General features: G+C 36.9%; 2 protein-coding genes across 2 annotated transcripts in view; one reads left to right on the top strand and one right to left on the bottom strand.

The window, feature by feature from the left end:
• Positions 1-25,891, top strand: part of tbcd (tubulin folding cofactor D) — a 53,738-nt gene that overhangs the window by 3,493 nt on the left and 24,354 nt on the right. Inside the window, exons 5-22 of the mRNA XM_048182698.1 lie at positions 2,541-2,687; positions 2,873-2,928; positions 4,576-4,708; positions 6,088-6,133; positions 6,226-6,358; positions 6,451-6,593; positions 6,690-6,750; positions 6,899-6,973; positions 7,922-8,016; positions 13,995-14,151; positions 19,741-19,798; positions 20,509-20,538; positions 20,692-20,777; positions 25,120-25,200; positions 25,275-25,348; positions 25,476-25,593; positions 25,665-25,725; positions 25,817-25,839. Coding sequence (XP_048038655.1) covers positions 2,541-2,687; positions 2,873-2,928; positions 4,576-4,708; positions 6,088-6,133; positions 6,226-6,358; positions 6,451-6,593; positions 6,690-6,750; positions 6,899-6,973; positions 7,922-8,016; positions 13,995-14,151; positions 19,741-19,798; positions 20,509-20,538; positions 20,692-20,777; positions 25,120-25,200; positions 25,275-25,348; positions 25,476-25,593; positions 25,665-25,725; positions 25,817-25,839 — 1,577 coding nt within the window. The remainder of the gene's footprint in view (positions 1-2,540; positions 2,688-2,872; positions 2,929-4,575; positions 4,709-6,087; positions 6,134-6,225; positions 6,359-6,450; positions 6,594-6,689; positions 6,751-6,898; positions 6,974-7,921; positions 8,017-13,994; positions 14,152-19,740; positions 19,799-20,508; positions 20,539-20,691; positions 20,778-25,119; positions 25,201-25,274; positions 25,349-25,475; positions 25,594-25,664; positions 25,726-25,816; positions 25,840-25,891) is intronic.
• znf750 (zinc finger protein 750) lies at positions 8,176-12,511 on the bottom strand. The gene is made up of 3 exons (XM_048182710.1): positions 11,722-12,511; positions 9,409-10,688; positions 8,176-9,235 (listed from the first exon to the last, which is right to left on the bottom strand). The coding sequence occupies exons 2-3, from the start codon at positions 10,638-10,640 to the stop codon at positions 8,614-8,616; spliced, it is 1,854 nt and encodes a 617-aa protein (XP_048038667.1). The 5' UTR covers positions 10,641-10,688; positions 11,722-12,511; the 3' UTR covers positions 8,176-8,613.

Below are 25,891 nucleotides of genomic sequence, written 5' to 3' on the forward strand. Positions count from 1 at the left end.
TCATTGGCTGCAGATGCGACATGAACCAATCAGCTTGTGCCAGTAGTTAATATGGGTGTAACAATACATCGATATAGATTGATACATCGATTATATGTCTAACGAGACAATGTATCGATGCACCGCGTAACAAATCGATAAATGTAGGTCATATTTATGTATTTACACATTATTTACATTATACACATTATTTTCACAATCTGTCACTGACCAGTCGGTTGCTGAAACTTCAGAAATGTTTGTCAGTTGCTCGTTTTTAAAGCATTGCAGAAAGACACAAAAGAGAAGAGCTCACAAATCTCAGGCAGCACATGAATAGGCCACTGAATTCAGTCTTTTTTTAACTTAGATTTGTGCTTCAGTAGATAAAGGTCTATGGTTTTGCAATACATTAAAGGGCTTCATCTTGCAAGAGTTTATTGCTGTTTCTAAATCATGTTACTTTCTGCTGGGTGTCTGTTAGATCACAGCACTGGAAAAGAGAGCACTATGAGTTGTTCTTTATGTGCACAGTAACTGGAATTTAAAACTCTAAAAAGAAAAGGCTCAATAAACTGTTCCTTCAAGCACATCATTCTGTATTCGAGCCTTTCATATTATAATACTTTTGCGCAATGAAAGAATATTAATAGCCTATCTTGTTCTGTCCTATCTATATGTTGTTGCCGCAATAAAAAAGCCTTGCTATACATTGAAGAACAATGAAACAGCTTTTAATTTTTGTAATGTTTATATATAAATATATTTACTTGTTTTTCGGTAGATTAAAGTACTACTTCTAATCTTGACTGTTACCATGTCATCAGCTGACATCAGATTACTGATCTCCTGTGTGACTTGAGTTTTTTATTTGTGGATGTCTCAATCAGGGTGCTGGATGTGAAATTATGAAATAAATATATGTTATATATTTTGGTTGCATTTGTGAGTAAAAAAAAAAATTAAACTGGTTGTGTAAAATAGGCACATAATATCATAATATCGCTATATTGATCGATATACCCCCTGAATCGGATCATATCGCAGAATTTTTTGAGGTATTGGCAAATATTGTCGCTGGCTATAAGAATCGATGTTGTATCGTATTGTGATGAACCTTCCGATTTACACGCCTAGTAGTTAACTGTTAAAGGTGCCCTCGAATGAAAAATTGAATTTATCTTGGCATAGTTGTATAACAAGAGTTCAGTACATGGAAATGACATACAGTGAGTCTCAAACTCCATTGTTTCCTCCTTCTTATGTAAATCTCATTTGTTTAAAAGACCTCCGAAGAACAGGTGAATCTCAACATAACACCGACTGTTACGTAACAGTCGGGATCATTAATATGTACGCCCCCCAATATTTGCATATGCCAGCCCATGTTCCCAACATTATCATTATGAAAGGCATTAGACAAGGGCAGAACGTCTGGATCTGCACAGGTGAATAATCAGACTAGGTAAACAAGCAAGAACAACAGCGAAAAATGGCAGATGGAGCAATAATAACTGACATGATCCATGATATTATGATATTTTTAGTGATATTTGTAAATTGTCTTTCTAAATGTTTCGTTAGCATGTTGCTAATGTACTGTTAAATGTGGTTAAAGTTACCATCATTTCTTACTGTATTCACGGAGACAAGAGCCGTCGCTATTTTCATTATTAAACACTTGCAGTCTGTATAATGCATAAACACAACTTTATTCTTTATAAATCTCTCCAACAGTGTGTAATGTTAGCTTCAGCCACGCAGCATAGCCTCAAATTCATTCAGAATCAAATGTAAACAATATAACAGTATACAATACTCACGTAATCCGACGCATGCATGACGAACACTTTGTAAAGATCCATTTTGAGGGTTATATTAGCTGTGTAAACTTTGTTAAGGCACTGTTTAAGTCAAGCGTGAGCTCTGTGGGCGGAGAGCACGGGATTTAAAGGGGCCACAGCATAAATCAGAGCGTTTATAATGATGCCCCAAAATAGGCAGTTAAAAAAATTAATAAAAAAAAAACCTATGGGGTATTTTGAGCTGAAACTTCACAGACACATTCAGGGGACACCTTAGACTTATATTACATCTTTTAAAAACATAATCTAGGGCACCTTTAACTCAGCTTGCATTAAGGACCCATCAGCCTGCGCCATCTAGAGTTTCATGACAGAACTAGGCATATCTCACCAGGTGGGTATTTTGCATCAGGTGCACTTATGCAAGTGTTCAGATGTGCGGGTACCAAATTGAGTCTGTGCTTGGCACTACTGATACTGCAGACATGTCTTAACTTTTGAGGCCACTGCTTTTGAACAAGTCTCTCATTTCAGATTTAATGTCTTAACATTGACCTATCATTTTATTTATTGACATTTGTATTTATTGAGCAAGAAATGACAACTGAATCGCTTCAGGTGGTAACTAGTTGCAGCAGGTCACCATTTGTCATGTCTGGAAAAATGCCATCCATGTGTTTTTTGTAATTTATCCTCCCCAAAGCACAAAACAAGTTGTATATCATCTACTTAGTTGACTTTATGTTTCTGTATTAGACCTGGGAAACACGCTACATACTCCTCCTCTGGCTCTCCATGACATGTCTCATTCCCTTTGACTTGTCCCGTCTGGATGGCCACCTGTCTGCTGACTCCGGGCTGAACAGGGAGACCATAATGGATCGTATTTTGGCTGTTGCCAAGGTAACACCTACAATCACAGACCACCATAGACTTTAACATCCTTATTAATGTCAGTGAGGGTGGTTAAAGTTTATTATTATATTTTTACATTTTTATTTTATTAATTCTTTGCCAGTTTTACTAATAATATTTAAAAAATAATTTTTACTTAACGTGGCCTTTGTGTCATCATTGTTTTTTGGCAGTCCTTTCTCAGAGTCAGTGACAAATCTCGAGATGCTGCATCAGTGCTTGTATCAAAGTAAGTTACATGTTATGTGTTATTCCTCTATATATGTGTGTTTTAATATCTGGGTAGAGCTGGCCAATGTATCAAATATTTAAATGATTTTGCTTGCAATATAAATTAAGCAATAAAGTAAATATAAATATTGCTATTATATATATATATATATATATATATATATATATATATATATATATATATATATATATATATACACACACAGTGGCATGAAAAAGTATGTGAACCCCTTGCAGAATCTGTGAAAATGAGAATTATTTTAATAAAATAAGAGGGATAATAAAAATGCATGTTATTTTTTATTTAGTACTGTCCTGAGTAAGATATTTTACATAAAAGATGTTTGCATTTAGTTCACAAGACAAAACAATAGCTGAATTTATTAAAATAACCCCATTCATAAGTATGTGAACCATTGATTCTCAATACTGTGTGTGGTTACCTGATGATCCACGACTGTTTTTATGTTTTGTGATGGTTGCTCATGAGTCTCTTGTTTGTCCTGAGCAGTTAAACTGAGCTCTGTTCTTCAGAAAAATCCTCCAGCTCCTGCAGATTCATCAGTTTTCAAGCATTTTTGCATATTTGAACCCTTTCCAGCAGTGGCTGTATGATTTTGAGATTCATCTTTTCACACTGAGGACAACTGAGGGACTCAAACTCAACTATTAAAAAAGGTTCAAACATTCACTGATGCTCCAGAAGAAAACATGATGCGTTAAGAGCCGAGGGGTGAAAACTTTTGAATTCAAATATCAAGGTAAATTGTACTTAATTTTTCTGCCGGGAAACATGCAAGTATCTTCTGTTGGTTCCGAAGGGCAGTACTAAATGAAAAACAATGATATTTAAATATAATAAGAAAAATTGTGACATCTTCATCCTGTTCAAAAGTTTTCACACCCCGACTCTTAAAGCATCGTGTTTCCTTCTGGAGCATCAGTGAATGTTTGAACCTTTTTTAATAGTTGTGTTTGAGTCCCTCAGTTGTCCTCAGTATGAAAACAGATCTCAAAATCCTACAGTCACTGCTGATTGAGAATCAATGGTTCACATACTTATGAATGGGGTTATTTTAATAAATTCAGCTATTGTTTTGTCTTGTGAACTAAATGCAAACATCTTTTATGTAAAATATCTTACTCAGGACAGTACTAAACAAAAAATAACATGCATTTTTTTATTATCCTTCTTCTTTTATTAAAATAATTCTCATTTTCACAGATTCTGCAAGGGGTTCACATACTTTTTCATGCCACTGTGTGTATATATATATATATATATATATATATGTTGCTGTTTAGTTCTTTAGTCTAATAATGTACAGGGTATTGATGCATATAAAAAAAAATTAAATATCATTCTTTCTTGCATTCATTTAGTGAAAAGCAGTTTGGAAAACATGATTTATTTAATTTTTTTTTTTTACTTCTTGCTTTAAGCATTTTGCATCCACTTGTCTAAATGGAAATAAAATTTCACCAGGTGTAATAAAAATTATTTCCAGTGAGTGCCACTCTTATAATATCCAAAAGTGAGTGTTTACTGCAAAATATTGACAGTTTTCTCACTGAGCAGTAGATGGCACTGTTTAAACACTTGTAGAAGATCTCTTTCCTTAAAAGATTGTTATTATCTGCTCAGGTTTGTGACCCGTCCAGATGTGAAGCAGAAGCGTCTGGGTGATTTTCTGGACTGGTGTCTGACCACCATCTCTCAGACCAGTGAAATGACCATGGAGGGAACTGTGGCCCTTGATGGAGCTTTGCAGTCCCTGGTGAGCCTCCAAAACAAACCCTTTGGCAAAAACAATCCATCAACAGTTGATCTTTAGCTATGTACTACATTATGCATTTTCGTTCACTTGTCACTTGTCACTTGTTCACTTGCATTTTTGTTCACTTGTCATTTTATTTTGTTGGACATGGGCTCCCAGTCTGTACACACACTCTCTTACACACAATATATATAAAAAATATTAAATATTAATATATTAATATTTAGTAAAAAAAAAAAAAAAAAAAAAAAAATATATATATATATATATATATATATATATATATATATATATATATATATATATATATATATTTTTTTTAGTTTTAACTATATATTAATATTTAATATTTTTTATTATGCATTATTAGGCAAAATTATTGATGATTGGGCAGGTACAAATGATTAAAACATTATATTTCCCTTTCAGATTCTTACTGACTTGGTCAAAGCTGTAAATGGTCAAATACTCAAGTTACAGTCAAATAGTTGAGGCTCATATTTGGAATCACTTTCGGAACTTTTTTTTTTCCACAGCTTGTGAACAATAAAAGTTGATAGCCAATCAGAATCATCCTGCTTTAAAGAGCTCGAGCATTACAGAGGCAGATAACAACTGCAGCGTGTGCCTATAATAAACAGAATGATATTGTCTGTTGGTGTGGACACTAATATAGTTATTGTTATAGTTATCGGTGTGAATGGCCTTTAAGCCTATAATTCTTGTATTTGTAGCTATGCAGCCGATACCTGCCAAAACCAAGAGAGGCAGAAGTTACATTCCCTCCTACCTGTGTTTTTACATTGCTCTATTAAAATGCTCATAATTGCTCATTTTAGTGACTGATCCTTATCAGAATTTGTCTTTGCATTTGGGCATCCTGCATGGTTTAAAGTCCAGAGAGCAGTGAAAACAGTCCTGCAGTTGTTATTCTTTCGTGAAGCATGTCTACCGCCTGAGGCGCTCAAAACTGGCTCCGTGTGTTTGGGAATGCCTGGGGTGCTAAAACTGCCATCAACAATTTGCATATATGCTTTAAGTGCCGTAAGGCAGGGAGCAGGAACTTTAAAGCAGCGGTGCACTTTTAAACTTGGCAATTACAAGATACTGCTGCTGGTATAGAGCGTAACTGTATTCAGATTTTTATAAGATGCATTGCAAATGGGTTAATTCATTTTAATAAATTTGACTCCGCATCAACCTAAGGATATATAGGTAAAGTAAAGATTTTTAATGGGTAGTTGGGGTAGTTTGGTATTTCCCAACTAGGGGTATGTGTACTGCAGGACTTTAAGCACAGTTACTTAAATTTTCTTTGCATATCAAAGAATATTAGCAAACACCGTAACCATCCTAATCAAGTGATGATTTCTCACCAGGCCCAGCTCTTCAAGCATGGGAAACGTGATGACTTCCTGCAGTATGGTGTGTATAGGTTTTTCTTTGGTCTCTAAAAAACCAAAACATACAAATACATAAATGTTCGCTAGTCTTTACCTGACCCCCTTCGATTGCAGCCCCCACAGTGCTTCAGTGCCTGAACCAGAAGAGAATAGCTGAAAGTAACCAGGCCACGTTGCGTAAGCTGGGAGTAAAAGTTGTCCAGAGGCTTGGCTTGACCTGTCTAAAACCACGTTTGGCCAAATGGAGGTAAGAGACCGATTGACAAAAACATAAAAATGAAAGAAGGAATGCTCAAAAGTGTCAGCTTGTTTGTAAGCATTTTGTATGATTGCATCCAGATACCAGAGAGGAAGTCGGTCACTCGCCGTGAACCTGGCTCTGTCTTCTGCTACTGGAAGCATAGAGGATACAAAACCTGATCTAGAGTCTGTCAGTCAAGAGGAGGACTATGACATCCCTCAGGAAGTAGAGAATGTCATTGGTAAATATCCATGCGTATTTTCATGTCTGTTTGTTTTGTTTGCTAAATAACTAAATGCTATCTTGTTACTGCTAATTTTCTTATTCATATTTGCAGAACAACTTTTGGTGGGACTGAAAGACAAAGAGACAATAGTGCGATGGTCTTCTGCAAAGGGGTGAGAACAGTCAAGGTTATGAATTACACTTTGTTTGATTTTGACTGTCTAGGCTAGGTATGACAGTAATTCCATATTTCTCTGTAATAATCCCTAGAGTGCTAAAATGATTCCTTTTTAACTGGTCTTTCTCTTTAACCACCTGCAGGATTGGAAGGGTGACTGGTAGACTACCTAAAGAGCTCGCAGATGAAGTGGTTGAATCTGTTTTAGAGTGTTTCAGGTGTGTCATGATATAACAGAAGCCTGAGATATAACGATTAGGGGTTAAACGGATCGTTGTTGTACGGACCAGGACCCACGGTTCAGCACGCATGTGATTCGCGGATTAATTTCAAGTTTGACCACCATAGACTGAAAGTTTATCATTTGCAACTAGTTTACACATTCAAAAGATGTGAAACCGTTCCAGCACTAGAAGTGGAAAAAGAGAATTTAATTCGGTACTCGTGCGCTGTTATCTGTGCGCAGAGCTGCACATACCCGAGGCGCGTTTCAGGTCGTGTGCAAACTCTGAATTGATTCTTCTTTAACGTCTACTTACACTTGCATGGACACATACACACATAAAATTGGGTCAAAATACCAGTCTCAACAAGTATTCTTGTAATGAGAACAAGAAAGAGAACAAAAGAAGGATGTGTACCATTATTTTTGGTCCATGCCCTCTATTGGTCCATTAATGTTAATCGAACTACAAAACAGCTTTAACAAAGATTAATCTATATTAAATTTATACAGTGAACATAGTATTATTTTACATTTAATTATTACATTTCTGTACCTGAAATCAATACTACAGTTAGACCTTACTTTATATGTAATTTTGTTAGGCTATACTGTATTGTATGCTTGTAATTAGTGTATTTATTTATATTTTTTACTGACTGTTCACTTGCCTTTAATAATGTTTTAACTTTATTAGTTAGGCTAGTAGTTTTTTTGCTGTGGTATCAGAGTACTTAAAGTGTGCTTTACTGTAAGTAATAAATGGAAAGTTACCCCCACCCCTAAATTTTTTTTTCTTGTTGATCTGAAAATTGATCCGATCCGTGACTCAAAAATCGTAATATGATCCAAACCGTGAGTTTTGTGATCCGTTAAACCACTAAAGATGATGTGTATTAAGTATCTTCAAATACTTAGTGAGGTATTTTTCTGCATATTGCAGTTTCCAGGAAACGGATAATGCTTGGCACGGGGGCTGCCTGGCTCTTGCAGAGCTAGGCCGGAGAGGACTCCTGCTTCCTTCACGTCTTCCAGATGGTTAGTTTGTATTCTCTTTTTTAATTTTCTATTGTAATAAGTTTGAAAATTGAGTTTAAGTTTACCTTACCCACTGACATAAATTATTGCTATAATCTTAATCTAAACATTGTACCGCCCCTACCATACTCAGTTTAAAAACACTCATAAGCAACATACTTTACTTTATGCAAACACTTTATTCAAATAGTGCAAGTTTGACTTGCTTCTTTATTTTAAAAAAAAGAAAATAATAAAAATGCCACCACCCAGCTTCCTTTAATGAACTGATACATACTTTTGTAAGTCTATCAAAAACTTTCAGTGACTATCTGGGCTGCCTTCTTTTTCCAATCAGTGCATAATGTTTTATTTTGGAATTATCTACATATATATTTATCCATTAGCCAGACGCTTTTATCCAAAGCAACTTACATTGGATTAAAGGTATACATTTTATCAGTTCATGCATAGTCTTTGAATTTGATCCCATGGCCTCTGACAGCTGAAAGAGGTTGGCCATCTTCCTGTAAAGTCTCTTGAGAATTGATCTTTTCACTGAAACTCCTTTCTTTCAGCTATTTGAATTGCAGCATTCCATTCTTTGAAATCTCTGCATCAGCAGTTTTGTGACCTCTTTCTTTGAGTTCGGGATGGTTCTTTTACCTTTGCTCTTTTGGTATTGTGCCTCAGAGGTCTGTTGTTTGCCCGTTTTTGACCCAGTGCCCGTGTGCTCTGTTTGGGTGTGTCTGGAGTGTCTTTGACTGGGCACTTGTCTGGGGGAGGAAGGCGTTGGCTGTTTTGACTCTCGGCCATTTCTTGTTGGCCAATAGAGGAGTCACTGATAACGTCCCTTGAACTAGCTAGCTGACACAGAGCAAAGGCCGCTGAGTGTCTCTGGTCACATGGGTCTAGGTCTTGTTTTCTATGTGAAGCAATTGTGGATACCTCAACATTTATGATGGTTTGTCTCTCTGGAGTTTCAGAGCCTGTGGTGTTGGGCAAGGCTTGGTTGTTGGGCTGTCTCCTGAGGCAGAGGTTGAGCGGTGCCTCTTCTTGACTACTGTCTGAATCATAATGTAGCTCTCGGTCAGAGTAGTGGTGTGTCATGTTGCTGGATATGGCCTGGTCCCTCTTTGAAAGGTTAAGAGGACCTGGCTCCTCCTCATTTTCTTCATCCTCTTCCTTTTCTGATGAAATCTCACTGCTTCTTGGAGAATCAGTGGTTTGGGGTTCATTCCTAGAAAAAAACAAGATACCCATGTTAATTTAAGTTCTGTAAAGAGTAGAAAAAAACATTAACTTGCCTGTGGGCAAGCTAACCACATTTTTTTTTTTTTTTTTTTTTTTTTTTTTTTTGACTGTGATACAAAGTGTCTTTAGGACCTTTTATGTCTCACATAGTTTACTTACATCTTTCTATTTTGTAGCATGTTTTCTTGAGGTTGTCCACATGATTTCTTGGTTAAGTTGTTGGTTGCTGTAGTTGTCCCTGGTAAGACATGATGTGATTGACTGATTGGGAGTGACTCCCCATGGGAAGCGAGCCTAATTGCAGCAGGGTTACGCTGGGTAACATCTGCGGTACTGGGCCTGTCTGGAGACCCAGAGGCGGCACATCCTTCTAAAGGACTCTGGCGAGTACCTTTGTCTCCTGGACTGTGCTCCTGGACAGCCATGTCTTCAGGAAGTCTGCTGTAAGAATCCTGATGAGAAATGGGGACCAGGTGCCCTCCGTACTCTCGAGGATAAAATCTGTTGCTGTACACATCTACAGGAAGATACCTGGTTCTCTGTAAGGACATGGATAGTTCAGGGTGTTGGTAGAGGCTGTAGGGTAGAGGTGGACCGGGTATAATTGAATGACCATATCTGTAGTGATAAGAGTGGAGAAGAGAAGGGCTAGGCGGGACCAAAGGTGATGGCACCAGAGGTCTCTGGGTCTCTCGGGGTGTTAGTTGGTAGGCTGGGGTGTTTGCTTGGTTATGTGGGTAGGGCGCATAGAGGGAGTGCAAGGGCCTCTCGGGTACCATGTATGAAGGATAGTCTTGTATTAGAGGAAGAAGAGGTGCTGTGGAAACAGGTGGAACCCAAGGTGCCATTTGAGTGTAGAATTGAGAAATGGATGAAGATGTTTGATCGTCTTTGTGTGGAGACCGAGATAGAGTTTCACTTTCCCCTGTTCGTGTAACTGGCGAGAAAGCTGAAGAGATTTTGTTCTGTGCAATGTCCATGTCTGCACTTTTGTCCCTGGTTTCACGGACTGGCTCAGGGACTTGCTTACTGACCTCCTTGATGGGACTTCCAGGCATTTGTCTTGTTTCTTTAACCATCTCCTCTTGTTCAACCTTGTCGTTGACTATTTCTATAGGTTTGTTGGATTCAGCTTCCAGGGGTGGCTCTTTACTGGTCTGATTGAAAGGAAGATTATGCTGGGAAGCTCTGGTTGTTTTTCCTGTCTGTTCCATGCGCTGTGATACCAGAGAGATGGAATTCTTGCAAAGATTGTACTTCATGTGGTTGAAGAGATGAGACTTGATGTTGCAGGTGAAGGGACATTGGAAGCACTGATATTTGAAAGGTTTGCCAGGAGGGCGTGGAATGTAATGGGGTTTCTTCGGTTTTCTCCCCTGGAGAATGTCCATATTGGTGTAGTTATTCCAGTCCAATAATGTGTGGTTTGTCAGCCTTATCTGGAAACAGAAGAAAAAAATACATCAACAGTTCTGCCGCACACTGGAGCAAAGCATCTTCTGTTTGTTGGGTCACTACTTGAGGTTTATAAAAAGGAACTATGCATGTTCACAGTCCCTTAAGCTTTTCAACTAGTTTGTAGCAGTTCTGTATTGCTTGCTGGTCTGCGTGTTAGCATGACATGCTCTAGCTGCACTAGTGAAGCCAGTGTAGGCCTGTAGAAACATGCTCCCCTTCATCAAAACCTGATGGCGTGGGAAACCACATACACCTGTTTCCCATGACCTTACCTGCAAGATACAAACTCCAGACTTTTAAAAGTTTATCTCACTCACGCTGTGAATGTAGAGACTCTACCAGAGGTATTAGAATGGATTTTCATCTGTTATAACACGAGTTACCAATTGGACTGCTTCTGTGATTGAAAGAATTTCCTTCAACAAGTCTGCGCTACAATGAGAATACATAATGGTCCGGTAAGTGTGCAAAGATTTTGAGGCCTGAAGGTTTGTATTGGGAAGAAGATTGAAGAAAGAGATTGCCAGGTAAGTTATGCAGAAAATGACTCCGCCTTAAGGAACCTGTTTGTCACACACTGTCGCAAGAAGTGGTGGCTCAGGTTTTGACTCCCATGTTTCATATGAAGCCGCTCCCTCCTCAAGGCACAAATTAAAAAATTAAAAAAACATTTTTGTAATGTGAAATTTTTGCTGTATTATGCGTTGTTTCCTTGTTTTGTGGTTCTTAATCACTCTTCAGTGAGTACACCGATATCTTGTGATTTTTGCGTAATACAAGAATTTTTTGTAAATTGTTTGACTTTTTAGACTCTGTGTATATGTGTACAACCACATGGCAAACACAAAAGAGTATTTTCTAACAGGTGTCTCTATGGTCAGCAATTTAGATCTACCCCTGAAACACCTGCTACAAACTTCATCAGCCTTAACAAATGCTAGAAGTACATTCAAACGGCAATAAGAACAGTTTGAAAATTTGAAAATTTTAGTGACTTGGCTGTTGCAGCCTTACCTGTTGTCAGCTTCGACAGGATGTTGGAAGTATCGTCAATGGAATACGTCCACAGTGGACCTTCTGAAGTTAATGACAGTCCCACAGTAGAACAGTTTGGCTGATGTGATTGTCCTTGAAAGCGGGTGCTCTGCTCTTTAGGTGTTCTGTCACGTTTCTGATGAGTCTGATGAGTCTCTTGCTTTCTGAGGTGTTGACTCTGTGGGGTGGAGTCTATGCCCAAGCAGTAGAGCCCTGAGGCAGCATCAATGTGCCTAATATTAGGCAAGCCCCAAGCCACGATACATTGCTCGTTTGCCTTCTGTCTTACCTGTTAGTGAGAATCCACATGGACAAGAAGCCAGACAAGACTGTTTGTGCCTTTTGTTTGCCTAAATGGTTGAATTAGCCCAGGAGTGGTAGAGTTAGGTGTGAAGCAGGTTTGAGGATGTTGTCAGAGGGGTGTGGAGATATTGAGGACAACCAGTGAGATTTGCATGAAGCCAAATGTGTGATGCACCTGATGTGTCTTTCAGCATGCTTATGAAAATTTTTGTTCTGAACAGTTATTGACGCTGGGTTTGGATCTCAGTTTGTATAAATTTAATGGTAGTTTTGTGTTTTGAAATGTATTCTCATTAATTTGCACATATAGCATGAATCATGAACTCTTAATACTTTTAATACAAAATTTTGGCTCCACCTAAGTTTTAGGAAGATATTTCCTTGTAATGAGGTTCTTTGAAAAGTCAACTATCAATACTCTTTTCTTCTTTGGTGTGTGTTTGTGTATATTTATGCACCACTCACATTTTATTATGAATATGTAATAATCTAGTTCATATAATTGTATAAATCTAATTATATATGTAATTTTTCTAGTTATATAACTATATAAAAAAGTTAAAGTTTGTGGTCAGTAAGATTATTTTTAAGAATTTAATACTTTTATTCAGTAAGGATGCATTAAATTAATCAAATGTGATAGTAAAAACATTTAAAATGTTACAGAATATTATTTAAAATAAATGCAGATCTTTTGAACTTTCTATTTATCACAGAATCCTGAAAAAGAAGTATCACTCTTTTCATAATAATATGAAGCAGCACAGCTGTTTTCAACATTGATAATAATAAGAAATGTTTCTTAAGCAGCAAATCATCATATTACAATGATTTCTGAAGGATCATGTGACACTGAAGACTGGAGTAATGATGCTGAAAATGTAGCTTTACCATATATATTGTATGTATGTATGTATGCATGTATGTGGGTCAATGATGTAACGCGTCATTTTTTTCGTCCAAAGGCCTTAATAATAATAATAAAAAACAAAGATATGACATCCAAAGTATGTAAGGTAGTACAACTAGATCTCTTTTATTGAATCCAAAAGGTTTTAAATATATTTTGCTACATATAAAGGTATTTTAAAGATTTTGAAGTGTCAAAAGGTCATTCAGTTTAACCGTCCAAAGGCCAATACAGCCATTTCATTTGTGATTAAAATATCTTAAAATATAATAAACGTATATATATTTTTTTTATTCTGGCATGATTATATAACATCATTTATCAACATAGCGTAAAATGGTATTAAAATTATGTGTAGAAGTCGTTGCTTTGTTATGAGAAAGAATGTCTGGAAAAATGAATTTCATTGATGTCATTTGGAGTAACCAATATAAAGGGACCATTTTGGATCAAGTCATGCGGTCAATATCATGTGACAAGATGTGACATCGTTCAGACATCTGCAAAGGACCACATGGTCATGAAGCAAAGTAACTAACTCTCTTTTAACTATTTAAAAAATTCATGTTTTCACTTGCTAATGTCCCGAATCATCAGGTCATTCGGTACAACCGTTATAAAACATGGAAAAATGTTTTAATATTTTAAAAACTTGTACTAAATATAAAATGTTTGATTGTCCTTGTGCTAGCTAGCTAGATATCAGCCTGTTAACACTGTTTGAAAATATCGTCATTCGGTAAAACTGAAATTTTGGTTAAACCGAATGTCTTTTTGGTGACAAATTTTGTCCATGTTGTAAAAAATGACAAAAGCAGTGTGAATTGATTATAAAAACCACATAATCTCATTGTTAACACTTAATAAAACTTCAAAATGAATTATATCTCCATTATGTTTTTTTTACACTTTTAAAAACCATATTCATCAATGACCCATGTATGTGTGTGTATATGTATGTAATTATGTATTTAAATAATTTGGATTGCATAACAAATGATTTTTGCATACTAATGTTTTGTCTGTATGACTCCTACAGTGGTGCCTCTGGTTCTAAAAGCGCTGATATATGACGAGAAAAGGGGAGCATGCAGTTTGGGATCAAATGTACGTGATGCAGCCTGCTACGTGTGCTGGGCTTTTGCCCGTGCCTATGAGCCAAGCGAACTAAAGCCTTACGTCAACCAGATTGCCAGGTACGAGCCCAACACCATCACTGAGACATTATGCATGTTGTTTATTCCATTGGTTAAATTTGCTAATTAAGTTACCAACCTTAAGTGTCAAACTTGGGTAAATATTTCATCCCATACCATTTGTGCTATAGACTTGCATTTAAAAAAAAATCTATTTAATATATTACTTTTGGCTCTTAATTCACAGAGTTAACTTTACTATGTTATTTATTCTTTTAAATAATCCAACTTAATAGTTTTCCTGTGTGGCAGACATATGGATCAGATTTAGAGTAATTCATCTTAAATATGAATATACGAAAATATATTCTTTCCCAACTCTGGATTCAAACTGACTATTTGTTCAAGCATTTGCCGTGACCTTTCTAGATCTCTGTGAAGGTGTTTTTGGATGTTCTCCAGTACGAAAGCTCTTTGCGCACCAGAACCAACTGTGGCGAGAGCTGATCTGATGTCAGTGATGGGTGAAAATGACAGCTCAACTTGGGTGGCTCTGTTGACATTACAGTTACACTTTCTCTCCAATGAAAATAGTTTTTTTTTTGTAAATGAGGTTAGGCTGTGGAATTGGATTAGTGAGACTGGCAGCAAAACTGCAGCCCACATAGTGAAGGCTATTTGTTCTTTAGTCAGCAAGCCAGGAATTGACCTTTTTCCTCCAAACTACCTTGTAATTATTTTAAGAAAATTGTCACAGCAAATTCTATTTGAAAGAAGATTACTGTTTGTTATAATTCTCTCAACCATAATTCCCAACCCCCAACTTTGTGGACATATATGGAGATTTAATGAGATTTGAACTTCCAGGAGGGAAGGACAAGGATCGTAACAGCCTCTTCGCATACCTGTTCTCCTGGCTGTAGTTATTTACCGCCTTAAAACCAGTTTATACACCTCTTACAGCTCAGAACCTCTCCCTATTGAGAAAGTACAGTTTAGTATGTTGGTCTGTGCATCTATGTGTCTATGCAAGCAACAACCATGAACTGTATTGTAGCTCTACTTAAATTATAATGAAAGAAAAATAATGTATTAGCAAGGCCATGCTGCTACTAAAATGTGTTTTGTACATTTACCATATATAATAACACGGAAGGTAAAGAGAAATTCAAATGATGAATCAGAATTCCTCACAAGTAGCTTTTTTTTACAAGCCAAGGTAAATACTTAATATAAAGGTGCGCATACAAAAAAAAAAAAGATAATTTTGACAGAAAATTACATTAATAATTCACCCAACACAGTCATGTTGTTACAAACAGGGATGCCAAACTGCAAAAATGAGAACCACTCCCTTTGATTTGTCAAAAAACAAAACAAAAGAGCTCCTAGCTTCGGTACTTGAAGCTTGGCATTGTGTTCGTTCACACATGCTCATGATTCGTTTTTTCAGTGTCTTGGAGCGGCTCGTTTGCAGGAAATGCTACTTCATATGAATTACAAGCGCTGTGAGTCACTTATAACGTGCATTTGAGAACGCAGCAATTGCCAACTGTCTTCCCAAATTTGTATTGGGGATAGTTTGTCAATCTATTTAAGACTTTCTTGTGGTTTCCTACCAGAATAAAAGCTCCATGGTTTAACGTCTGAAAGCAAAGAATTAAGTCAGCCATGAATCTTAGTACTGTAATAAATGTCACATCTTTGCCAGCTTTTACACTCATTATGAGCAACCCTGTGAAACTTTTTTTGTTTGTTTGTTTGTTTTTAGACATTTGAAGAATCTTTTATAGGTTAAGCTCCAAAAAGGACAAAAAGCCCACAGTAAAAGCAATATTTTGTAGTCCATATGACTTGTGTGCTGATGAATACAATGTGACAATGAAGCCTAAAATTATTTCTTGACAGTCTTCATTTCTTCCAAAGCTCTAAAATGCATAACAAGCTGTTGTAGACCACACCTGCTTAAATGTTCCTCAAAGATCCAGTACTGCTTTGATATATATGACTGATTTTTACATTTTTTTTTTTTTTTTACACTGATTTTTTGGAGAAAATCTGCAGAAGGATGGTAAAATGTGTTAACCAGTGCTGATAGTACTGCTGTTATTGGTAGCTGAAAGCATTATCGAATTACATATAGCTAAAATACTAAATAAAAGAACAAGCAAGGGGTGGAGGCTGTGTAGACCTTGTTGATTTTTTTGGTTATCTGCACAGATTCCATGTGGTTGACGTATGAAAGAAAATTAGTTGGTGCTGTTCTTTCATGTTTCACTGTAGCATTAGATATCACTGATCATTGTATTATTATTGCCAAAGAAGAAATGTCATGTTTTTGGATCAAGTCCAGATCTCTCTTGGAGTGTGTTCACACTTAACAGGTTTGGTTTGAATAAAATGAACTCTGATGCAATTGCCCTGTTGAAGGGTTAGTTCATCCAAAAATGAAATGTCTGTCATTAATTACTCACCCTCATGTCGTTCCACACCCGTAAGACCTTCGTTCATCTTTGGAACACAAATTAAGATATTTTTGATAAAATCCAATGTCTCAGTGAGGCCTCCATTGAGAGCAAGATCATTTCCTTTTTCATTGCCCAGAAAGCTACTAAAGACATATTTAAAACAGTTCCTGTGACTACAGTGGTTCAACCTTTATGTTATGAAGCGACAAGAATACTTTTTGTGCACCAAAAAAACAAAATAACGACTTTATTCAACAATATCTAGTGATGGGCGATTTCAAAACACTGCTTCGTGAAGCTTCGAAGCTTTACAAATCTTTTATTTTCGAATCAGCGGTTTAGATCGCATATCAAACAGCCAAAGACACCCGAACTATTGAAATTTCGAAACGCTTATGACATAACGAAGCCTCGTTTACTGAAATCAAGTGATTTTGGCACTCCGAACCACTGATTAGAAACAAAAGATTCGTAAAGCTTCGAAGCAGTGTTTAGAAATCGCCCATCACTAGATATTGTTGAAAAGTCATTATTTTTATTTATTTATTTATTTTATTTTTTTTGGCACACAAAAAGTATTCTCGTCGCTTCATAACATTAAGGTTGAACCACTGTAGTCACATGAACTGTTTTAAATATGTCTTTGTTTAAATGTTCGGAAAGTTCTGTCACAAAATATACGTCAACAAATCAGGTTGACCTTATCCTTATACCTTTTGTTTTGTAAGTGTAAACACACCCTTAGGGCTTTCGCTAACGACTGTTTTGGTAATCAAGTGATCGGTCGATTTATTTTGATGATTAAGTGGATAATCAATTTTTTTTATTTTTTATAAAAATACCCATGGAACACTTTGCTGTGAAACCCAAAGCGCATCAGACTTTTTATGCATTCCCAAATGAACTGAGTTCATGTGGAGTAGCATTTACTCTGAGACACTGAAAGAAACTCGTAACCTGAATGTGTGTAAATAAAGCATCGCACTTCACTGTCAAACCCACAGCTCATATATTTATTGAATTGAATCGCAGCCTTTGTGATTTCACAATAGCACTATGCTATATTATGATTTTAATGGCTTGAATATATCGTGCAGCCTCATAAAATGATCTAATAATGCAGTTCATGGATTCTTGTCCTTAGAATGCGCTCTGGTATTTTGCCTATTGATCGACAAAAATTTTAATTGGGTATCGTGACAGCCTTCACAGCAGTATTATTATTTAATTAATCTTTTTCAGATTGCTAACATATTTTCTGCGGTGTCCCACAAGGAAGTTGCGTGTTTGCTTTAACGGTGGTGCTTTCTATTTTTACTCAGACTTATGGTTAGAGGTTTGCTGTATTTAACTTTGCTGTGTAACTGTATTCTGTAATTCGTCTAGCAATTATGCCATGTTAAGTTTGTGTGGTGATGTAGTGGTGAATCAGCTTAGTGAAACAGTTTCATCAGCAGAAAGCATTTTTTTTTTTTCCCCTCCCAAGGTTCAACAGTAAGCCTTTCAGTCACCATAAAAATATAATGATATTACGAGAATGACAGCTGAAAGATGCTGCACTGCCCCCCTTCCCCTCCCTCCCTGTTTAGGACAAGTGTGGGCCTGTGTGTAACTGACTGTGCTTTTGCATTGCTCCTTCAGTTTGTTGGCCCTCCCCGTAACTTCCCTCCTCCCTACCCCCACGGTGCTGCCAGGTTTCGTCTGTTGTCGTGGGTTTCGGTCGCCATTTGGCACCCAGGCTGTAGGCCTGTCGAGTCCTGTTCAAATTTCATCAGCAGTCATAAGCTGTTTCTATGAGCTTACTGACGCTTTCAGAAACCATGTCATTGCATGAAACTACGCTATTGTTATTTTTTTCTCTTTTTTTTTTTTTTATACACTACCGTCGAGAAGTTTGGGATCAGTAAGATTTTTTTTTTTTTTTTTTAAAGAAATTATTACTTTTATTCAACAAGGATGTATTAAATCAATTGCATTTTTTACAAAAATAAATGCTTTCTCTTCATCAAAGAATTGTGAAAAAGAATCACAAAAATATGAATAAAATATGTTTTCAACATTGATAATAATAAAATGTTTCTTAAGCATCAAATCATATTAGAATGATTACTAAAGGATCATGTGACACTGAAGACTGGAGTAATGTTGCTGAAAGTTCAGCTTTGTCATCACAGGAATAAATTGCATTAGAAGTTAGTTATTTAAAATTGTAATAATATTTCACAATATTACTGTTTTTACTGTATTTTTGATCAAATGCAGCAAGCATAAGAGATTTCTTTAAAAAAAAAAAAAGTAGTGTATATACAAAAGTTTTCACAAAACAAAGCAGATCCTTAAGAATAATAAATCATCTTTTTTTCCCACTTCATTTACATGAAAAGTTCCCTCAAAACTAAATCCTGTTCCAAATATGTATGACTTTCTTCAGTCATATTTGAAGAAATTCTGGTTTGAAGTCTGGTTTGTTTTTCACAATCTTATTGTAGGACTTCAAAAGATTCGGCTCACAAATTGTACGAAGCACGTTAATGGTACTTTTAATTCCTGTTTGAATCTTCAGTCTCTATTTACTGTAATTACATTTTTGTGTGATCAGTACTGGCAGAAGTTTTCAGTGGTTTCCGTAAGGCGTTATTATGAAACAATAACAGTGACACGTCTAGCTCCGCATGCATGTTTAGTCTCTGTCCATTTTATGCTGCTCCAGGCCACTATCAGTTGTTAATCGAAACCAGCACGGCCGTGTTAAGCCCGTAGGCTTGTGCGTGTATATGTTTGTGTACTTCATTCTCCCGGGCTGTGAGTGACGGTGGGAATACCTCGCGGGCACGTTCTCACAGCTCGATTGAGGAGGAGGAGGAGTGGTGGAATAAAGGGAAAAGTGCAACAGGTTTATGGGGGCACTGAAATAATAGATGAGTTTTAAGATGAGAACTACACACTATGTTTTTAATAATATGCCTCATCACTGGAGCTGAAAGATCTAAAGGTTTTGAGCTGTACATATTTGAGTGAAAACGTTAAATGTATGTCACCTCAGGCTGACAAAACTAACAAAACCAATGTATGTCAAGAGTTAGGATGCACATAAAAATAGAATAACAGCTGTCCTAATTGATGTATTATCATAGATATATAGATAGATGTCATTCTATTAATGATCTTTCTACCTTTACAGTGCGCTGGTCATCGCAACTGTATTTGACAGGAACATCACCTGCAGAAAGGCTGCGTCTGTGAGTTTGTCCTGAAGTTTTCTTTAAAGCTGAAGTGTGTAAAATTTGGTAAATTGGTTTGTAAAAACACTCCAACCCTAAACTCTCTGCATTGGTTGAGTCGGTGTTTAACACGGCAAGTGAACAACAGAAGTCACCTTTATTTATATAGTGCTTTTTACAATTCAAAGAAGCTTTACAGTGACAACAGGAAAATAATGCAATAAAGTTTTGTCGAGAAGATGCTATTTTCTATGCTGTGGAAGCAAATCTACTTTGCTGCACTTTCAAAGGATGTGGACTCACGCTCGAATTGATATGAAAAACTACGTAATTGTTACTGTTCGTGTACAAGTGCTAAGGAAGCAGCTGAAATTCAGATATGCAAATTGGGGTTTAGTTTCCAATATGCGCTGTAAGTGGTCGTCCAATCACAACAGACTGGTCCACCTGACCAATCAGAGCAGAGTAGACAAATCACAACAGACTGGGTCGCAATCAGAGCAGAATAAGCACTCAGAAAGGAGGGGTTTAGAGAGTCTGAATCCTTTATCGAACCATTTCCAATGCTGTGAGAAAATTATGAGAAGTTTTTTGACCTTGGACACATTTAAACCTAGAAAGTATTATAACAGAAAAACTACGCACTTCAGCTTTAATTTGACGTACTGCAGCTGCATACAATAAGACATTTCAGAAAATGTAATGTTTGCTTCCTTTTCTTTTTTTAGGCTGCTTTCCAAGAGAATGTGGGCAGACAGGTACAATGAAGAAAAAAAAAATACACTTGCATGAAGACTATTCAGATCCATTATAAACACCTCCACTGATCTGTAGTGCAACAGGCCGTGTTCTGTGAAGCCTGCTGAGTCTGTGTATCTAATCTGATTCCCTGAGATATCCTGTCTCCACAGGGCACCTTCCCCCATGGCATAGACATCGTCACAGCGGCGGACTACTTCACGGTCGGTAACCTGAATAACTGCTACTTGACTATCAGGTAAGGAGTTTGGAGGTGACTGTGTGAGTAAGAATGGTTTTGGCGTGCATAATTGAACCTCGTTGTACTTCAGAGTACATGACTCAAACAGTATGGCAGCAGGTGGATCAGTCATACACCCCGATTCTCAGAATCAAAGCACAGTCAATCACGGTATGTTTTGAATGCGTTAATGAGTGAAATACGCTGTCAAGCCTTTCTTGTCACTCTCTTGTGTCCCACCCTCCAGAAAAATGTCACCATTTGACTGTGGCATCTATTGAGAAAAAGTGATGTGTGAAAAAGCAATGTGAAAAATGCTAGCCTTAGGGAGCAAAGAGCCATACTCGAGGCTTACTGCGCAGCCCGCTGTTAGATTTAGCGCAATTCTCTACCCATTCCTCTTAGCCAAAACCAAAATAAAATGGTTGATAATGTGTTGCAATATAGCACGACTGTTCGTTTATCACCACGCTCTTGGGGCTCAGGACGTGGACCTAGAATGGCACCATTTAACGGCGACATATCATGGAAAACAGGATTTTCGTGTTTCCCCAGCAGTCTGGTCAGACATTTTTAAGTAAACATAAGCTTTAAAACTGGGCCATTCAGAAACTGTTGCCATCAGAACATAAGCATGCTAAAGATGTTTTCAGACCTGCTGAAAAGATCTTTTATTTTCTTGGTTTGATTCACTTTCACAAGGCAACTTTTCAAAACATTCTAAAATGTGTTTATGCAAGTCACATGTGAGTAAAACTGACCTCTCATTGGTGCACCTGTTTACAGTATGTTCTTCATAACCTCATCCATCATGATGGATTGACAACACGCACAAATACGAATACATATAAGCCTTGATTCTCACTCAAACTGATACATTATATCAGTTAGATATCAAGACTTCGTTGAGACAGCATCTTTGCAGTGCACCTCTTTCGGAGAAGAGCAAGAAACTAAAACTAAAAGGTGATAAAAATATAGCGCTTTATACGATACAGATTGTTTCAAAGCAGCCTCACAATAAAAAGGAAAATAATGGAATCGATGAAGCAAACTGTCAATTATGAGACAAATATAGAAAATTGTAGTGTCAATATTCAGCTCAAGTCCGCTTAGTGTTGATGCAGTTCAGTTCAATAACAGTATTGATGTGGCACAGTTCATCAATTATGAAATGAATTTGATTCAGTTATAAAGCAGCTCTACAGAAGACAATCGCTTAATTAATTTCAAGTTTTGTTCCCATGTTGTCAGTTCAGTCAAATCAATAATATTACTGAATATTAAGTGTCTTTTAAGATGCAGAGGTGTTCTTTGGCTTTCAACGGTGATAAGAAATGTGCTCACCCGCAGAATTATGCATCACATTTCCTATTATCAGTTATGAATTATGATACAGTTGGTCCATGGGGTCGGATTGATTTCTCACCACAACCGAACTGCGTTCGGACTTTGTTTTCAGTTGGGCAGAAACCACCTTGTTCAGGCAATCTGGTGTGGATCCAAACACAATTGCAGTGTTCATATATGGGTCACTGACAAATAAAGATTCAAAAAAAGGTGTTTTTAAAAATCTTTTCAAAATTGATGTAATGCATATTTTTGAGTCATGAACAATGTGTTTAAACAAGTTTCAGTTGTTAAATAACATTTTAAAGTGGTTAAATGCATTTTTATGTCAGGCAGTACAACCAATAGTTGTATGTGTATATATACTGTAGTTGTACCACCTGACATGGAAAGTGTATCAACCTTAGAAAAAATTAGTCTTTACAAGTATTTGAGAGAGATCTACAAATATTTTCAGTTGGCCACTAGGATTAGTTAGGGTCCTCTGTATGATGCATTATCGTTTGTGCCACCCTGACATTTAAGAATATGCAAATATATATATATATATATATATATATATATATGTATATATATATATATATATATATATATATATATATATATATATATATATATATATATATATATATATATATATATATATATGTGTATGTGAAAAAAACATATTTTAAAGGTTTCAAACCTAAAATTATGCCATTGTCTTTATTTTTTTTTTTTTTTTTTATAAAGACACCATTTTAAATAGTTTTCATAGTCTGTTCATTTGATCGGACGGTTGCACCGCTTGACATTTTGAGGTTTAAGATAACAAAACATAAAATATGTAATATGAATATTATAAAATAAAAATATGAAATATGTACTAAAAATGAATTCAAACTAAATAGGTTTTATAGAATAAAATTATATATGTCATGAATTTATCAAATTATTGTAAAAGGAAATAATGCACTTGGACACAAAATTATGCATGTCATGTCATTGACCCATTTACCTAAACGACCCAAACCAAGCAATACAATTGTTCAGAAACAAACTCTCCAAATGAGCCTCCAAACGCCCTATTATATAACCTCCAACATGCATACATAGACACTAGGGATGTGTCACGATTTTCGAATATTCGATTAGTTGATTTAATTATAGAATATCGAATAGGTTGTGCGATTGTCGTCTTAAAAAAATCCTCATGTTTTCAATGGTGACACGTTCATGTAACCAGAGGGTGGCGCGCGCGCTGCCAATAACGCACCTAAAAAGCTGTCAATCAACTCTTTGACAACAGCAGAACATAGACAAGCGTGGCATATAACAGAGACGTCAAAATCAATGTTCACACGACACACGTGCCGTCATTCAAGCTGTTCGCAATGATATAACGCGTTTAGGCAGCCTAAAATCAATATGGCTTGAGGTAGGCTTGCTGCGATAGTTGGTGTTGCCGGTGTTCAGGAACAACATCGGTATCATCACTTGTCACCGCTCCCGAATTGGCGCTAATTTGAAAGTGAAAGTAAAATTCCCTCGGTCATTCATGGTGCGTGTCCACTATAAGGTGTCGGACTGGACAAAAGCGAGGCGAACGCCGCGAGCGAGCGACACTGATAGTCCACTGGCGAAGAGCGAGCGTTTTCAGTTTATTCATGTGGAAGCTCAACGTAGGAATTAATTGAAAGCACTCGCTCTGCTTCGCACTGTTATGAATGGCCGTGCGGATTTTACTTTCACTTATATTAAAGAACATATTAATATGTTTTAGCACATTACAATCATTATATGGCTTGAGTTAAGACAGCATATTCCCCAATGAATTAAACAGTTTATCAATATCATACAGATAGAAAGCGTGAATGGTCTCTCTCCCTCTCTCTGTTTGTGTGTGCGTGCGTGCAGGGGAGGGGTGCGATTTTCGAATAATAATCGAATAATTCCCAGCGATTTTCGAATATTATTTTTGCTTGAAATGCCCATCCCTAATAGACACACACGAATAAATCATAACAATCATCATTTTTATATGTGTCCTTAATGTAACCCTTCCTGTTCGAACCACCCACTCTTAAGGCCCTGGTATACTTCTTTGTTCTTTTACGTTCTTCGTTTAGGGGTAAAACAAAGTTCGAAATGCGTGACCAGCAATATACTGTAAACGAACGTCTGACGCCGCTCACACTGCTGAGAGCGGCATTTAGATGAATATGTAAATATGTAAAACTGCATATCATATGCACGCTAAAATGAATTTTGACGTGTATATTCTACGAGATTACACACGCGTACTATTGATACTCATTCTCATGTGATCGTGTTGGAATGTCAGCACGAGCTCTGCAAAGTAGCATCTTCACGTCACTTCTTCATATAGCACTTTATGTTAATATATTATGCTTGAAAAACATGAAAAACAGTGTTAGTGCCTCTTTTTTTTTTTTTTTTTTTTTTTTTTTTTTTTTTTATATATAAATACAAGCACAACTTAATTTTGTACTATAAAGCGGCTATCCAGTGTGTTCATGTTTTCACCCGTGGAGATCTTACCTCGACGAACTCAAACACACGAAATTAGTCAGAGACGTGCTCCACGCGAGTGAAGGCGGAGCCTCGGCGCACACCTCCTATTACGTTATCGTCACTGACCAATGGTAGCACGAAGGTGTATTGCAGCTGGAGCGAACTTTGGCAAGCCGTGTCGAACTTCCAAAAAGAACACAAAACTGACTTTTTCATTCTTCGATTTCGTTTAAAGTATACTGGGGCCTTTAAGCAGGACTCAAACCCGGGTCCGCTGGCATGGGAGTCGGGCACTCTAACAAGGAGGCTAAAGACCACAGTCCTTAGTGTCAGTTGCTAGAGCGCCTCTTGAGATCAGGGGAGTGAAGTTTACATGCACAGCTCTTACGTCCGTTACATTTAAGTACAGTAGCAATATCTGCCTCTTGAATTCTAACAATCAGAAATGGCTATGTAAAACTCATTTACGACTTTTTTTTTTTTTTTTTTTTTTCAGTGTCTACATTGCTGGTTTTGAGGAATACACCAAACCTTTAATTGACCACTTGGTGGCTATGAAAATCAATCACTGGGATGGGTAAGTATGTGTACTGTTTCATGTGGGTTTTTTGGTTTTATACTTTTAACTGAAGCTGTATTTGCATTTATCAGCGTGATCAGAGAGCTGGCCACAAAAGCATTGCATAATCTAACTGTCAAGTCTCCTGAATACATGGCCAGCACAGGTGAGAACGCCTTCATTTGTCTGTAAACATCTGCTAAACCCAAACTCAATGCATCTCTTTCACCTCTACACAGATGCTAAGAAATTTTGACATTTTTTTTGCTATCTTGCCTTTATTTTGATTTCAGTTTTACCCCAGCTGCTGCCCATGGCAACAGGGATGGATTTACACCGCCGCCACGGCGCTATCCTGGCCTGCGCCGAGATCACTCACGCTCTCTATGAGCTGGCCACCCAGAACAATAGGTTACACCCGCTTTCTTTTATTAAAGCTTTGCCTAATCTTAACTTTATTTAATGCATTTGTTTCTTTGTAGGTCAGTGACTGACTTCCTGTCTTCTGACACCATTGAAGGCCTTAAAGGCATTCACCAAAAGGTCAGCAGAATTAGTCTCTTGTGTTATTTCATGAAATATACAACAAAAGCAGTTTATTGCAACTGATCTTCTATACGTTTCTTCACTTCAGCTCTCTGACAGAAAGCAGTACAGGTAGGCACTTGCTTCATAACCTGACAATAATTGACATCAAAGCTTTTCAGAA

Source organism: Megalobrama amblycephala, linkage group LG1 (genome assembly GCF_018812025.1).
Source record: "Megalobrama amblycephala isolate DHTTF-2021 linkage group LG1, ASM1881202v1, whole genome shotgun sequence".
NCBI lineage: Eukaryota > Metazoa > Chordata > Actinopteri > Cypriniformes > Xenocyprididae > Megalobrama > Megalobrama amblycephala.

Excerpts from the sequence above, each read along its gene's own strand:
- znf750 (XM_048182710.1), bottom strand. The coding sequence starts at position 10,640 with ATGGACATTCTCCAGGGGAGAAAACCGAAGAAACCCCATTACATTCCA. Across the intron at positions 9,236-9,408 it reads ATGCTACAAAATAGAAAGAT|GAATGAACCCCAAACCACTG; the intron begins GTAAGTAAACTA and ends GTTTTTTTCTAG.